Here is a 14,988-nt window from a genome sequence, read left to right as displayed (position 1 = left end):
GTGAACAACATATCTTCCTTTGCTGCTCTGAGTAGGCCATTATATTAAACACACACAAACACATACGGTACTTCAATTACACAGTGTTTCACTAGATGAAAGATCTAAGAATAAAAATAGAATACTGTTTAGCGTTTGGGTTATGAAATGTTTTCTGAAAGACATAAGATTCTGTTAAGACTGTGCTTAAGGAGAAATGAGATGAAAAATGCAAATACCTATGAACACACAGACACACACACTGACCAGAATAAGATAAATCTTTCCAACCAAAAAGCTCAATATCTAGAGTAGGCAAATATTCAAACTTTGCACTTCATTTTACAAGAGAGATATAGCAAATAAAAATGAAAGTAACAGAATTTATTCAGAAATAAAGTTTAAGCATTTGGCATAGCATTAGTATAGGTCTGACCTAATCTCCTATAAATGTACTGATTATCAAAAAGGATCTGGAGTGGAAACAGACTCCATATTATTTATGAATGGTATGATTTAAATGTAAGCATATTATTTTGGAAGGTAAAAAATCATTAATTCCCATGGCAGCATCTGGTTAACTAAAATAATTCATTCTCTCAACAATTTTGATCTGGGATTTATCCTAATATTTTACTGAAATTAGCAATTTTACTGATAATTTAAATATTAGCAATGTACTTTAGGGTTTCCCTGGTGGCTCAGTCAGTAAAGAATCTGCCGGCAGTGTGGGAGACCTGGGTTCGATCACTGGGTTGGGAAGAGTCCCTGGAGGACGGCATGGCAACCCACTCCAGTATTCTTACCTGGAGAATCCCCCATGGACAGAGGAGCCTGGTTGGCTACAGTCCGTGGGTGGCAAAGAGTCGGACACGACTGAACGACTAGCACCTAATTTCCCTCTGGGATCTTCAACCTTGTTTGGGGCTTCCCTTGTGGCTCAGCTGATAAAGAATCCGCCTGCAATGCAGGAGACCTGGGTTCAATCCCTGGGTTGGGAAGATCCCCTGGAGAAAAGAAAGGCTACCCACTCCAGTATTGTGGTCTGGAGAATTCCATGGACTGTATAGTCCATAGGGTTGCAAACAGTCAGACACGACCAAGCAACTTTCATTTACGAGCTTCCCTTGTGGCTCAGACAGTCGCGTCTGCCCGCAACACAGGAAACCTGGGTTCAGTCCCTGGGCTGGGGAGATCCCTTGGAGAAGGAAATGGCAACCCACTCCAGTACTCCTGCCTGGAAAATCCCATGGATGGAGTAGCCTGGCAGGCTACTGTCCATGGGGTCACAAAGAGTTGGACATGACTGAGTGACTTCATTTTATAATGTACTTTAAGAACAAACTTTGTTTTCAAAGCTTCTGAAACCTCAAAACAGAGATGTACACGTAAAGAAATACAGAGTAGTAATTTTTAAGTCATTAAAATACTATCTCCCTTATAATAAATAAGGTGTTAATAGCTGAATCTATTATCCAAATCCCAAGTGCTACTCTTAATCACTAGGTCTTGTTTTTCCACCACTATTGATCCTTTCCCTGGAGGAGGAGATGGCACCCCACTCCAGTATTCTTGCCTGGGAAATCCCACGGACAGAGGAGCCTGGTGGGCTACAGTCCATGAGGCTGCAATGGACATGACTGAGCACACACACACACAAAGGTCCTTTGGTGGTTTGAGTCTCCCTTGATATCTCAAATGCCAGTAGTAAAAGATACAGGCCAAAAAATATCTCAGATGCCAGTAGTAAAAGATACAGGACAAAAATTTTGTACATATTCAACTTCATTACTTTTAATGCAGTCTTGTTAAAGTTTTGTGAGAGAGAAAGATGTAATCATCAATGAAGTAAGTATGAGGCCTACAAATGACAATACTCTGCATTGTCTGTAATTAAACTACACTGTTGTAATTTAATAGAAAGCTAAAAATAAAAGGTCTATTTTCTAAAACTTTTGTTCTGGTCTCAAATATTAAGTATACCAGATACTGACTATAACTGGTGATCCTCAACCTGCAAAGATTGCTGTTTCCAAAACTGATTTTTATATAGTAATTGATTGGCAGTCAGAGACTACTTTCCAAAATATTTTAAAGGATCATTAAGCTATGAGGTCAATCTAAAAAATATATATATACAGCAAAAAACCTTTATGGCTCACACCATACCCAAAAGTAGTATTTCCTCCACACATTTATAAAACTGTTTTTATTTACAAAATGAAAAAAAAAATTGAATTCAGTTGGCAATTTTCTCTCTTCTCTCCTCAAAAGGGCTGCTGCTGCTACTGCTAAGTCACTTCAGTCGTGTCCGACTCTGTGCGACCCCATAGACGGCAGCCCACCAGGCTCCCCCGTCCCTGGGATTCTCCAGGCAAAAACACTGGAGTGGGTTGCCATTTCCTTCTCCAATGCATGAAAGTGAAAAGTGAAAGTGAAGTCGCTCAGTCGTGTCCGACCCTCAGCGGCCCCATGGATTGCAGCCTACCAGGCTCCTCCGTCCATGGGATTTTCCGGGCAAGAGTACTGGAGTGGGGTGCCATTGCTCAAAAGGACTAGGGGACACCAATTCCAGTAGATTTATTGCTCTTTTCATTCAAAAGTAGCCTAAAGGATAGAAACTTCCGCTGGTGAAAAAACAGGTATGGCATTAAGAATTTCTATTTTTCCCATCAACCCCATTTTCACAGCATAATACTCAAGTTTAATTGCTTACAGATAAAAAAGATTTGTAATCTCATAAGATAAACTGAAGGGGCAGAGTAACAACAGTACTTTACCACTTCACCCCACCTCTACCACTTCCTATTGTCATCTGGAAGTTAACTGGCTTTACAGAAATCCAGGCTACTCCATTCTCAACTCCTCACTCCTTGAAGCTCCTGGGCGGCGGATTGGCCCGGGGTGGCCGGCGGCAGCAGAAAGGCCAGGAGCCCTCCACTCCTAGCCATCCGTCATCATCCATCAGCTCCAGCCAACAACTCCAGCAGGGCCTTTGCCCAGGCCCCTAGGTGCCGTGCTGACTGACACCCAGTGGCTGGTGAAGGTTCACACACTCAAGAGGACCCGCAGTGGGACAACCAGGGCGCCGGGCATGTCCTACAGCTATGTGGAGCAGTTGAAGGGCATGTCCCTGCTAGTCAGGGCCTCACAAACAGTGGTCCATTGGAGAAGGGAATCGCAAACCACTTCAGTATTCTTGCCTTGAGAACCCCATGAATAGTATGAAAAGGCAAAAAGATATGACACTGAAAGATGGTCTTTCAGGTCAGTCGATGTCCAATATGCTACTAGGAGAGCAGAGAAATAGCTCCAGAAAGAATGAAGAGGCTGAGCCAAAGTGGAAAGGATGCCCAACTGTGGATGTGTCTGGCGGTGAAACTAAAGTCCGATGCTATAAGAAAACAATATTGCATAGGAACCTGGAATGTTAGGTCCATGAATCATGATAAATTGGATGTGGTCAAACAGGAGATGGCAAGCATGAACATCGACATTTTAGGAATCAGGGACTTAAAATGGACCAGAATAGGTAAATTTAACGATCATATCTACTACTGTGAGCAAAAGTCCCTTAGAAGAAATAGAGTAGCCCTCAAAGTCAACAAGATAGTCTGAAATGCACTAGTTGGGTACAATCTCAAAAATGACAGAATGATCTTAGTTTGTTTCCAAGGCAAATCATTCAACATCACAGTAATCAAGTCTATACCCCCAATGACTGATGCCAAAGAAGCTAAAGTTGAACAATTCTATGAAGACCTACAAGACCTTCTAGAGTTAATACCAAAAAAAAGATGTCCTTTTCATCTTAAGGGGTTGAAATGCAACAGTAGGGAGTCAAGAGATACTTGGAGTAACAGGCAAGCTTAGCCTTGGAGTACAAAATGAAGCAGGACAAAGGCTAAAAGAGTTTTGGGAAGAGACTGCACTGGTCATATCAAACACACTCCTCCAACAACACAAGAGACAACTCTACACATGGACATCACCAGACGGTCAATACTGAAATCAGACTGATTATATCCTTTGCAGCTGAAGATGGAGAATCTCTATACAGTCAGCAAAAACAAGACTGGGAGCTGACTGTGGCTCAGACCATCAGCTCTTTATTGCAAAATTCAGGCTCATACTGAAGAAAGTAGGGAAAACCACTAGGCCGTTCAGGTATGACCTAAATCAAATCCCTTATGATTATACAGTGGAAGTGATGAATAGTTTCAAGGGATTAGATCTGGTAGACAGAATGCCTGAAGAACTATGGATGGAGATTTGTAACACTGTACAGGAGGTGGTGACCAAAACCATCCCCAAGAAAAAGAAATTCAAGAAGGCCAAGTGTTTGTCTGAGGATTCCTTACAAATAGCTGAGAAAAGAAGAGAAGCCAAAGGCAAAGGAGAAAGGGAAAGATATACCCAACTGAATGCAGAGTTCCAGAGAATAGCAGGGAGAGATAAGAAAGCCTTAAGTGAACAGTGCAAAGAAATGGAGAAAACGCAACAGAATGGGAAAGACTAGACATCTCTTCCAAAAAATCAGAGGTTCCAAGGGAACATTTTATGCAAAGATGGGCACAATAAAGGACAGAAACAGCAAGGACCTAACAGAAGTAGAAGAGATTAAGAAGCGGTGGCAAGAATACACAGAAGAACTGTACAAAAAAGTTCCTAATGATCCAGATAACCATGATCATGTGGTCACTCACCTAGAGCCAGCCATCTTGGAATGTGAAGTCAAGTGGGTCTTAGCAAGCATTACTACAAAGCTAGTGGAGGTGATCGGAGAAGGCGATGGCACCCCACTCCAGTACTCTTGCCTGGAAAATCCCATGGATGGAGGAGCCTGGTGAGCTGCAGTCCATGGGGTTACTAAGAGTCAGACACGACTGAGCGACTTCACTTTCACGCATTGGAGAAGGAAATGGCAACCCACTCCAGTGTTCTTGCCTGGAGAATCCCAGGGACGGGGGAGCCTGGTGGGCTGCCGTCTATGGGGTCGCACAGAGTCGGACACAACTGAAGCGACTTAGCAGCAGCAGCAGTGGAGGTGATTGAATTCCAGTTTAACTATTTCAAATCTTAAAAGAAGATGATGTTAAAATGCTGCACTCAACATGGCAGCACGTTTGAAGAAGTCAACAGAGGCCACAGGACTCGAAAGGGTCCGTTTTCATCCTAATCCCAAAGAAGGACAATGCCAAAAAATGTTCAAACTACCACACAATTGCATTCATTTCACCTGCTAGCAAGGTAACGCTCAAAATCCTTCAAGCTAGTTTTCAACAGTACATGAACCAAGAAATTCCAGATGTACAAGCTGGATTCAGAAAAGGCAGAGGAACCAGAATCAAATTGCCAACATCTGTTGGATCATAGAAAAAGCAAGAAAATTCCAGAAAAACATCTACTTCTGCTTCATTGACTAAAGTCTTTGACTGTGTGGACCACAACAAACTGTGGAAAATTCTTAAAGAGATGGGAATACCTAGACCATCTTACCTGCCTCCTGAGAAACCTGTACGCAGGTCAAGAAGTAACAGAACCGGACATGGAACAACAGACTGACTCAAAGTTGGGAAAGGAGTATGTCAAGGCTGTATATAGTCACCCTGCGTATTTAATTTCTATGCAGAGTACATCATTCGAAATACCAGGCTGGATGAAGCACAAGCTGGAATTAAGATTGCAGGGAGAAATATCAATAACCTCAGATATGCAAATGACACCACCTTTATGGCAGAAAGCAAAGAGGAACTAAAGAGCCTCTTGATGAAAGTGAAAGAGGAGAGTGAAAAAGCTGGCTTAAAATTCAACATTGAAAAAACTAAGATCATGGCATCTGGTCCCATCACTTCATGGCAAATAGATGGGGAAACAATGGAAATAGTGACAGACTTTATCTTCTTGGGCTCCAAAATCACTGCAGATGGTGACTGCAGCCATGAAATTAAAAGACGCTTACTCCTTGAAAGAAAAGCTATGACAAATCTAGACATCATATTAAAAAGCAGAGACATCACTTTGTCAACAAAGGTCTGTCTAGTCAAGGCTATGGTTTTTCCAGTGGTCATGTATGGATGTGAGAGTTGGACCATAAAGAAGGCTGAGTGCTAAAGAATGGATGCTTTCGAACTGTAGTGTTGGAGAAGACTCTTGAGAGTCCCTTGGACTGCAAGGAGATCCAACCAGTCTATCCTAAAGGAGATCAGTCCTGAATATTCATTGGAAAGACTGATGCTGAAGCTGCAGCTCCAATACTTTGGCCACCTGATGAGATGAGCCGACTCATTGGAAAACACCCTGAGGCTGGGAAAGGTTTAGGGCAGGAGGAGAAGGGGGAGACAGAGGATGAGATGGTTAAATAACATCATCTACTCAACGGACATGCGTTTGAGCAAACTCTGGGAGACAGTGAAGAACAGGGAAGCCTGGCGTGCTACAGTCCATGGGGTCACAAAGAGTCAGACACGACTGACTGACTGAACAACAACAATATGAAATTACTTATTAATTAAAATAAATTGTTTCAGTCACATTTGCCAAACTCTTATCCTTCATACTACTTTTTAAGGGGTTGGAAATTAGAAGACAGCAAAAGATTTTCATAAACAAAACAGGTGGGGGTGGGAGAAGAAAAACCGGAAAACTTTCAACTTATTGCCCTCAGAAATGGGACCACAGGCAATAATCCAGTTAAGAAAGCAAGCAGTCAGAGGATAAATATTTACAACAACAACATAGTAGTAACTTTGACACCAAGTATGACAGTATCTAAATCAATGTAATTAAAATAGCTTTTAAGTCTGGAATGACTAAAGCTGTTAATAAAACATGAAAATATTATGACATTTATCTGGGAATACAAAAAAGGAAAAATAGCTGTTCCAAATTTACCAAAGCCGTATTTACAAACTGTACAACCCACATGTCCAGAAACTGTGCACTGAAAGGGAGAGGCTCGTTGGCTTCACTCTCATCAGGGCTGTGATGCAAATGGTAAGCAAAACCTGGTTCCAAAGTGGGGAAAAACAGCTCCGTGGCTTCTGAGGAACTGAGTGGGTAACATCAGGTAGAAGGAAGGCATACACAATAGGAGCCCTGAGAGTGCGGCTGCCCATATCCTAGACCATTCCAGAGACCTGGGTTCCAATCCAAAATCTACCTATAATGAGCTGTATAATCTTCAAATGACTTGAGGCCCTCAACTTCCATATCTATAAAATGAGAGGGTTAGTCTGGTAAGAATCTATGGTTTCTTCTATAGAAGAAAAACCTTTTAACTCTAAAGGCAGTCCCTTTATAACTTTTTAGACAATCGATTAATGTTAATGGCATATCATGCTTTTGTGCCCATTAGTAATTAATTCAAACCACTCTGGTATGACTAAAAGATTACATCTAAGCTAATGCATAGTAGAATGGCAAAGCTGCAATGTAACAAACGAGGGGAAAAAAAGATGCTACATTTGGCATGTATCAAGCTGATCATGCGCAATGCCAGGGTAGACGAAGCATAAGCTGGAACCAAGATTGCTGGAAGAAATATCAATAACCTCAGATATACAGATGACACCACCCTTATGGCAGAAAGTGAAGAACTAAAGAGCCTCTTGATGAAGGTGAAAGAGGAGAGTGAAAAAGCTGGCTTAAAATTCAACATTCAAAAAACTAAGATCATGGCATCTGGTCCCATCACTTCATGGCAAATAGATGGGGAAACAATGGAAACAGTGACAGACTTTATTTTCTTGGGCTCCAAAATCACTGCAGATGGTAACTGCAGCCATGAAATTAAAGGATGCTTGCTCCTTGGAAGAAAAGCTATAACCAACCTAGACAGCATATTAAAAAGCAGAGACGTGACTTTGCCAACAAAGGTCCATCTAGTCAAAGCTATGGTTTTTTCAGTAGTCATGTGCAGATGTGAGAGTTGGACCATAAAACTGAGAGCCAAAGAATTGACGCTTCTGAACTGTGGTGTTGGAGAAGACTCTTGAGAGTCCTTTCGAGCGCAAAGGGATCAAACCAGTCTATCCTAAAGGAAATCAGTCCTGAATATTCATTGGAAGGACTGATGCTGAAGCTGAAGCTCCAATACTTTGGCCACCTGATGTGAAGAACTGATTCACTGGAGAAGACCCTGATGCTGGAAAAGACTGCAGGCAGGAGGAGAAGTGGGAGACAGAGGATGAGATGGTTGATGGTATCACCAACTTGATGCACATGAGTTTGAGCAAGCTCCAGGAGTTGGTGATGGACAGGGAGGCCTGGCGTGCTGCAGTCCAGGGGGTCGCAAAGAGTTGGACTGAGCAACTGAACTGAACTGAAGCTGAAACAATCCAAGTCATAATCCAAACCAAAGACTATTATGAAACATGATCTAAGGTAATTCAAATAGACAAACTAGTGAGAAATAAGTATTTAACAGAGAAAACAGAATTGTTTGAAAATGTCACTGGTTTTGGTATTGTATGAACATATTCAGGTTGTGAATATAGTAAAAGCAGAGTTAGTATTAAATGATCAAAAGACTGTTTTTCCATATTTGCTAAGAATTTGATATATCAATCCTTGCTTTTGAAATGATAATATTTATATTTTAGATAGCATGCTTTACATTTTTATTCTTGCATCAAAAATAATAAAATTATATAGCTTTTAGAAGCAGTTTAAGGGGAAGCCAAATAAATATTTAAATAGTTTAAGAGAAATTTTAACTCCGCTGAAATGATCTAGTATTAATCCACAAGAGGAGTAGATACAATTCAAAAATATTTACTGACTTTCCCTACTATATAACAACATTTCTTGGCACATCACTATCTTCAGTGAATATTTATTAAGCTTTTATATTATGTGCAAAGGATTCATATTAAGGTTACATGAGATGAACAGTCTCTACAGCTGAGGAGCTTACAGTCAAATAAGAGAAACAAAAATAAATTGTTTGCAAACTTGTATTATTAAGTATCGAATGAGAAGTAAGGAAAATAAATGTTAAGAGTAAATCAGAGCAAGGCAAACCTAAAAAGGTCCAGGTTGCTCAGGGCAGTTCTCAGGAGGAGAGACATAAGTTGAGTATTAAAAGAAGACTTTTAAGAAGGATTTGATGCTGAACACAGAAAACACAAAGTAACTGTTCCTGCTCTTTGGAACCTTATACCCAACCTTATACTAGGAGGTCTGTAACTGATAACTGAACTAAACTGCATCAAAAGTGCAATCAACCAAAAAAGTGTTGGATGGGCAGCTAAAACGACAGGATATTAAAAGGGAAGTTTCTGCTGAGAACCATAGACAACTGACATTCCAAAGCAGGTGCCAGAACCTTCTCAATATTTCCAAAGGAGGCAGTGTAAAGGGTTGAGATGTGCTCCCTCCTACCCTCAACACTAGTGAGAGAAGCTTCATGGGAAGTACGGGTGGGGGCTGGAGAAGAGTTCCTCCAGGGGAGCTAGGGACAGGAACAAGTGCCCTTGCCTGCACTTATGGAGAGGGGAGGAGATGGATGCCTGCCTCTCACCTAAAGCCTAGAGGAAAAGGCTTTGATGGGACTACTTGAAGAGCTTGATATGTGTCTTAAGCACTTTGAACAACATACTGAACTGGCACCTGATTCATCCCTGGAAATTCCAAAGGGTAAGAAGCTGGATGAAGAGGCACATGAGAACAAAAAAGAGACGGCTGAATTGGGACCACTTCCAGAGTCCCTCTGGACAAACAATGAATGATGCTTATGGACCAGTGTGGGTCCTATGAGACAGAGAGAGAGCAAGCTGGGGTGATGTCATCTGGGTCCAACCCAGGGGGTGACCCGGAGCTTGAACTGATCTCAGCAAAATGAACATGATGGTCCTGCCAGATCCAAGAAGCTGAGGACATAAAAAATCAGCCAGAATATAGATGCATTCTCACTGTCAAACAATGGGAGGCGAGCAGCTGCCATGGGAGGCAGAGGATCCACAGGCAAAAGAAAGAACTTTCAACACCCGCCAAGTCTACAACAGCACTGAAGTTAAATCACCAGGTACTACTCAAGCACGAGTGAGTGAGTTGCTGCTCCTCTTTCCTCTCTTCCCTTCTTCCTTGTCCAGCTTGGGAGGGATGAGAAACAAGGACTGGCAAGACAAAGGAGAAACAGAAAAGCCCAGTCAGAAGGAAAAAAAATCCTCGATTATTATCTTCCCCCTTGCAATGGGCAGAGCTAGGAAGTGGGCATGGGGGAGAAGCTTCACCTTTAATTCAGGTTCAGTTTGGGGCTTTAATTTGTTGGCACTAGACATTTTTTAATAACCAAATTGAGATTTTTGTGACTTAGTCACTGAAGGACAATTTGCATTATCTCAAAGCAACCAGAAAAGTCAAGTTTATCCATAAACTGAAAGGGGCAGTGAATGACAAAAATAAAGCCATTTTAGAATTTCATCCCACAAGCCCTGCTTTTCAACCAAACGCACTAAAGAGTCGACAAGGGGGAGAGCAGAGAAGTACACAAATGTGATCTTATAAAACATAACTCAGCCCATCCAGCTTCTCTATCTTGAGATGGCTCAGTCATTAACAATTCCAGAAACCTGCCACAACAGGACTCGGGAATCTAATAGTACTTTTTAAAATTTGGCATGAGCAACCAAAATATAATAGACTCACTTTAAAAAGCAGAGACTGTCTTGTTCCCTGATGCATCTCTAACACGTAGCGAAGCGCCCTTACATAAAAGATGCTTAAAGAACTGCTGTGTTCTTTCCATGTGATGGCGAGGTTAGGTTCTTAGAAAACAGAATCTGAAAAAATTCTGTTCAGATGTGTTTAGAGACTTTTTGGTTAGTTAAATGTATGTTACTATGTGTAGTGTTATAATGTAGATTACTTTCATCCTTCTTTTGTTGTCAGCCAAATCTCTGAAAAATGCATATTGTATTTTTAACACTGTACTACAAAAACAGAGAGCAAATGTGAATATTTTAAGCTCTGATATGCAAATACTAGAAAAATTACTATATACATTTAAAGAGCCGAGCAGAAAACCCACAAAGAAATATAGTATCACACAATGCCATTAATGCAGGATGATTTATTTTTAAAAGAAATAGCATTTAAAAAGTATATTAGCCAGTATTTTACTAATACTTTGTTTACTGGTATATTTGTCTTTTCAGTGACAGCCTGAATTAAGGGCCTACTATCTTAGTTACAGTATCATCATCTCTCTTTTAAAGATTAAAAAACTAAAGCCCAGAAGTTAATGACTTGCCCAAGGTCATACTGCTAGTAAATGGTAGAATAGGCATTTCAACTCAAGACAGTATGTCAGATTCCCAAGCCATGCTAACAATAAGGCTGAAGAGGTAAGTTCTGTTGACTCATTTCCAAAAGAAATGAAACCCTATTTTAATGGTTATCTTTATAATGTCTAATTCTGAAATATAAGCTATTGTCAGGTCAGTTCACCATAGTTCTATTAACATATACCTCTATTGATGTGATTGTCTTAGTAAACTTATAGCAGACACCAATAATATTTATGTATTTGATAGGAAGGTAAAACATACCTTGCATGCCATTTTGGGGATTTAATGAGTCATTCCTTATCCTGACAAAATGTCAAACAAGGCTTTTTAGATGAATTATGTATCTGCATTTAGTTAAATGGCTCAATCTATAAGTTTTCAAAGAGCAAATATGACCAAGGATTTGGCCAACTGTAGTTTAGAATCATCCTTTTCTGGTGAGCTTTTTCCTAGTTTAGTAAAAGTTGATGTATTACTCATCATTCTTATGGAATTTACAGTAAGTGTAAAAGAAAGAAAGTGAAGTCGCTCAGTCGTATCCGACTCTTTGTGACCCTGTGGACTGTAGCCCACCAGGCTCCTCCGTCCATGGGATTCTCCAGGCAAGAATACTGGAGTGGGTTGCCCATTTCCTTCTTCAGGGGATCTTCCCGACCAGGGATCTTCTGCATTGCAAGTGGATTCTTTACCAACTGAGTTATCAGGGAAGCCCACAGTCATAAGATTTGGGCTCCTCTTTCCATGGAATTCTCTAGGCAAGAATACTGGAGTAGGTTGCCATTCTCTTCTCCAGGGGATCTTCCCAACCTAGGGATTGAACCTGGGTCTCCTGCATTGCAGGCAGATTCTTTACCATCTGAGCCACCAGGGAAGCCCACAATAAGTGTATTTGACAATAAAATCGACAGTTTCCAAACTGGTATATAAAGGCAGCAGGTCTTAAGTGTATGTTTCAGAAACTGAAGGGTGTTGACTGAAAGAGTCCTATAATCAGGCTGCTTCATTCTCCTGTCTTATTTTAGAAATAGAGGTGAAGAGACCCAAGTGGGATATTTCAGTGTCAATCAGCGGTTCTCCACCCGGGATGATCCCTGCCCACCTCTCCCCCAGGAACATTTGGCAATGCTTGGAGACAAGTTTATTGCCGCTATTGTGTGTGCATGTGGGGGGACTACACCTACCGGATAGCACCAGGGATGGTTATCTTCCTGTATAATACACAGTACAGCCCTGCCTACTCCCAGCAAGGAATTATTCAGTCTAAAGTGTCAGCAGTGCCAAGGCTGAGAAACTCTAGTAGAAGAGATTAAATGTCTGAGGCCCTGAGCACAGAGGGCGGCCTGAGTGTTTAGAGACTGTAAGTGTAAACACTAAATCAGACAGTCCCTGTGATACTCAGTAAAGATTAGATGTAGCACTCAAGCAGTGCTGTGAGCACTGGCAGCGGGCAGCCTCCCGCTTTGTTAGATCTGAGGTGGGGAGTGCAAAGAACTTCTATTAATACTCCCACCTTTCACAGTTGTGATTTTTTTTTCCTGATAAAAGAACAGGAAATTAAAAAAGCCTAAGTAAAAAGAAAAGTAGTTTGCTAGAGAGAAAAGAAACTACTTTTGTTAAACCGTACACAGTTCCACTACCAACTTCCTGAATGTTTCTATGACTTACAGCAGGGCCCCAGACAGTTACAATCTAAAATAAAAATAATGGCTATTTTGAACACACAATAAGAGAAAATCGGAATAAATATGTATGTATCTGGACCGGAAGTATTCTAAAGACCAAACATGATTTCACGAAGCCTAGCTTTTAGCTCCCAAATGTGTAAATGCCCTGATGGAATACTACTTTTTCCTTCCTGGGTCTTTCCTTTTCTGAATCTGGGAATCCCCAGTTACAACAGAAAACAGTAAAAACTGGACACACAGCAACCTCTGAAATGGTGCTGACATAAAACAAAAACCAAATACCAACAAACAAAACTTCCCCAGATGTTGCCTTGCTCTTTTCATGGGTGAGTTTTACAATTAGGCAGTTGTACCTTTCTCTTTGCTCTTCCATTTGATCTCTCATGCTTTAGTCCTTTCCATTATTCTTCTTTCTACTCTCAATCACATTTCTTCACCAAAATATTTTTACCTCATTGTCATCCATTTTAATTTCCATTTCCTTCTTTCCTTTTCTTTTAACTGTCTTACTTCACCCTCTCAAAAGTGCCAACTAGTAATGGAATTATATAATGAGAATTTTGGAGTTGAATCAGACTTTAGAGATTTTCTAGCAGCAAACCCCACCATTTCCACCTCTCTTCACATATCAACGCTCCTAACAAGTGCTTAGCCAACTCCGCTTAAACACTAAACTGAGGTCCATCACTTCTACTAGCTTCCAGAAACCACGGATAGGGATCACTTCTCACCTGATGGACATTGAAAAACTTATCATGAGATCTAAACAGAGCAATGTAATTAATCTAAATTGCTTCTGCTCCACAGAAACCAACGTTTCTCATTAACAACCTTTACTCAAATAGGAAAAAACTCACCAGCCAAGGACGACCCCAAACTACAATTGGCCAAATCTACCGGTGTTATTTGCTTTTTGAAAACTATCTTCTGATAAACTGAACCATTTAACTCGATGCAGACACATGATGCATCTGAAAAGCTTTGACTTTCTATCGGTATAAGGAATGACTCATTAAATCCCGAAAATGACACGCAAGGTATGTTCCCCCCTTAACGACGTAACCAATAAAAGATACTGACGAATTTCGAAGACTCGAGGTCATGTTGGGTAAATACGGTACTGTGCTTCATACAGTACAGTAGTGTAAAGCCTCGTGGAGCCTTGGCACATGCACGAGAGCAAAAGTAAAGTGATTTCTCATTCTGCAGTTAAAGAAGGAGATCCTAATTTGTTCCGTGCTGGCTTATCCCAGGATAGCAGGGTGCAAAGCCCCATAAACCCAGCCGTGCCGTCGGGTTTAGTTTAGCTTTCATTAACATCACCGGCATTGCACCGAAGTTTGAACGGTTCTAGGAGCTAAGTCTCTGGCCGTGGTTTCCAGAACAGCCCCCTTACAACTCGCCCCAGGCGCGGGGCGCGCAGCCTCCCAGGCGGGCAGGTGGGCCCCGCGCTGCCGCGCACAGGGTCTCCGCCTTGTCCACCCGCGGCCGCGCCCATACCTTGGTGAGCTGGGCGATCTTCTTGCTCATTTTCAGGTGCATGTCCTGGCTGTAGTCCATGCAGTGCCCCGCCTGCTGCCCGGCGGCCGGCGAGGGGACGAATTTGGCCGCCGAGCCGCCGTAATAGTGCTGCTGCCAGCTCATGCCCGGGGTCGCCATCTTCCCGGCAGACCCCGGCCGGGGCGCGGGTGCCCGCGCTCGGGGGGCGGCCCGCCGAGCCTCGGCTACTGGGACGCAGGAGCCCGGGCGGCCGCTTCCGGACCCGACACCCGGCCACGACCGCCGGCCGCGGCCGCCCGCACCCACCCGCCCGCGATCTCCTGGTCACCGCCGTCCAGGGACGGGGGCGGCCCCGCCGGCCCGAAGCCGCGGGCGACTCGGGCGCGGGGCAGATGCCCGGGTCCGGAGGCGGCCCGGCGGGGCCCGATCAGCTCTCGCCCGCTCTTCAGCTCGCGCCAGGCGGGAGCGACGCGGGCAGCGTGGCCCCGCAGGTTCCGCTCCCACTGGGACCCGGGACCCAGCGAGACGGCCGC

The 14,988-nt window shown here is 42.6% G+C and overlaps 1 protein-coding gene across 10 annotated transcripts in view; it reads right to left on the bottom strand.

The window, feature by feature from the left end:
• Nucleotides 1-14,736, bottom strand: part of FAM184A (family with sequence similarity 184 member A) — a 122,157-nt gene extending 107,421 nt beyond the window's left edge. For all 10 annotated transcript variants that reach the window (XR_011568416.1, XM_070795896.1, XM_070795899.1 and 7 more), the window contains exon 1: nt 14,456-14,736. Coding sequence is in view for 9 of the 10 variants with exons in the window: in XM_070795896.1 (XP_070651997.1) it covers nt 14,456-14,614 (159 nt within the window). In the remaining variant the exon portion in view is untranslated. The remainder of the gene's footprint in view (nt 1-14,455) is intronic.
• Nucleotides 14,737-14,988: the final 252 nt, after the last annotated feature.

Source organism: Bos indicus, chromosome 9 (assembly GCF_029378745.1).
Source record: "Bos indicus isolate NIAB-ARS_2022 breed Sahiwal x Tharparkar chromosome 9, NIAB-ARS_B.indTharparkar_mat_pri_1.0, whole genome shotgun sequence".
NCBI classification, from domain to species: Eukaryota; Metazoa; Chordata; class Mammalia; order Artiodactyla; family Bovidae; genus Bos; species Bos indicus.
This window is presented reverse-complemented; position numbering and strand designations above follow the sequence as displayed.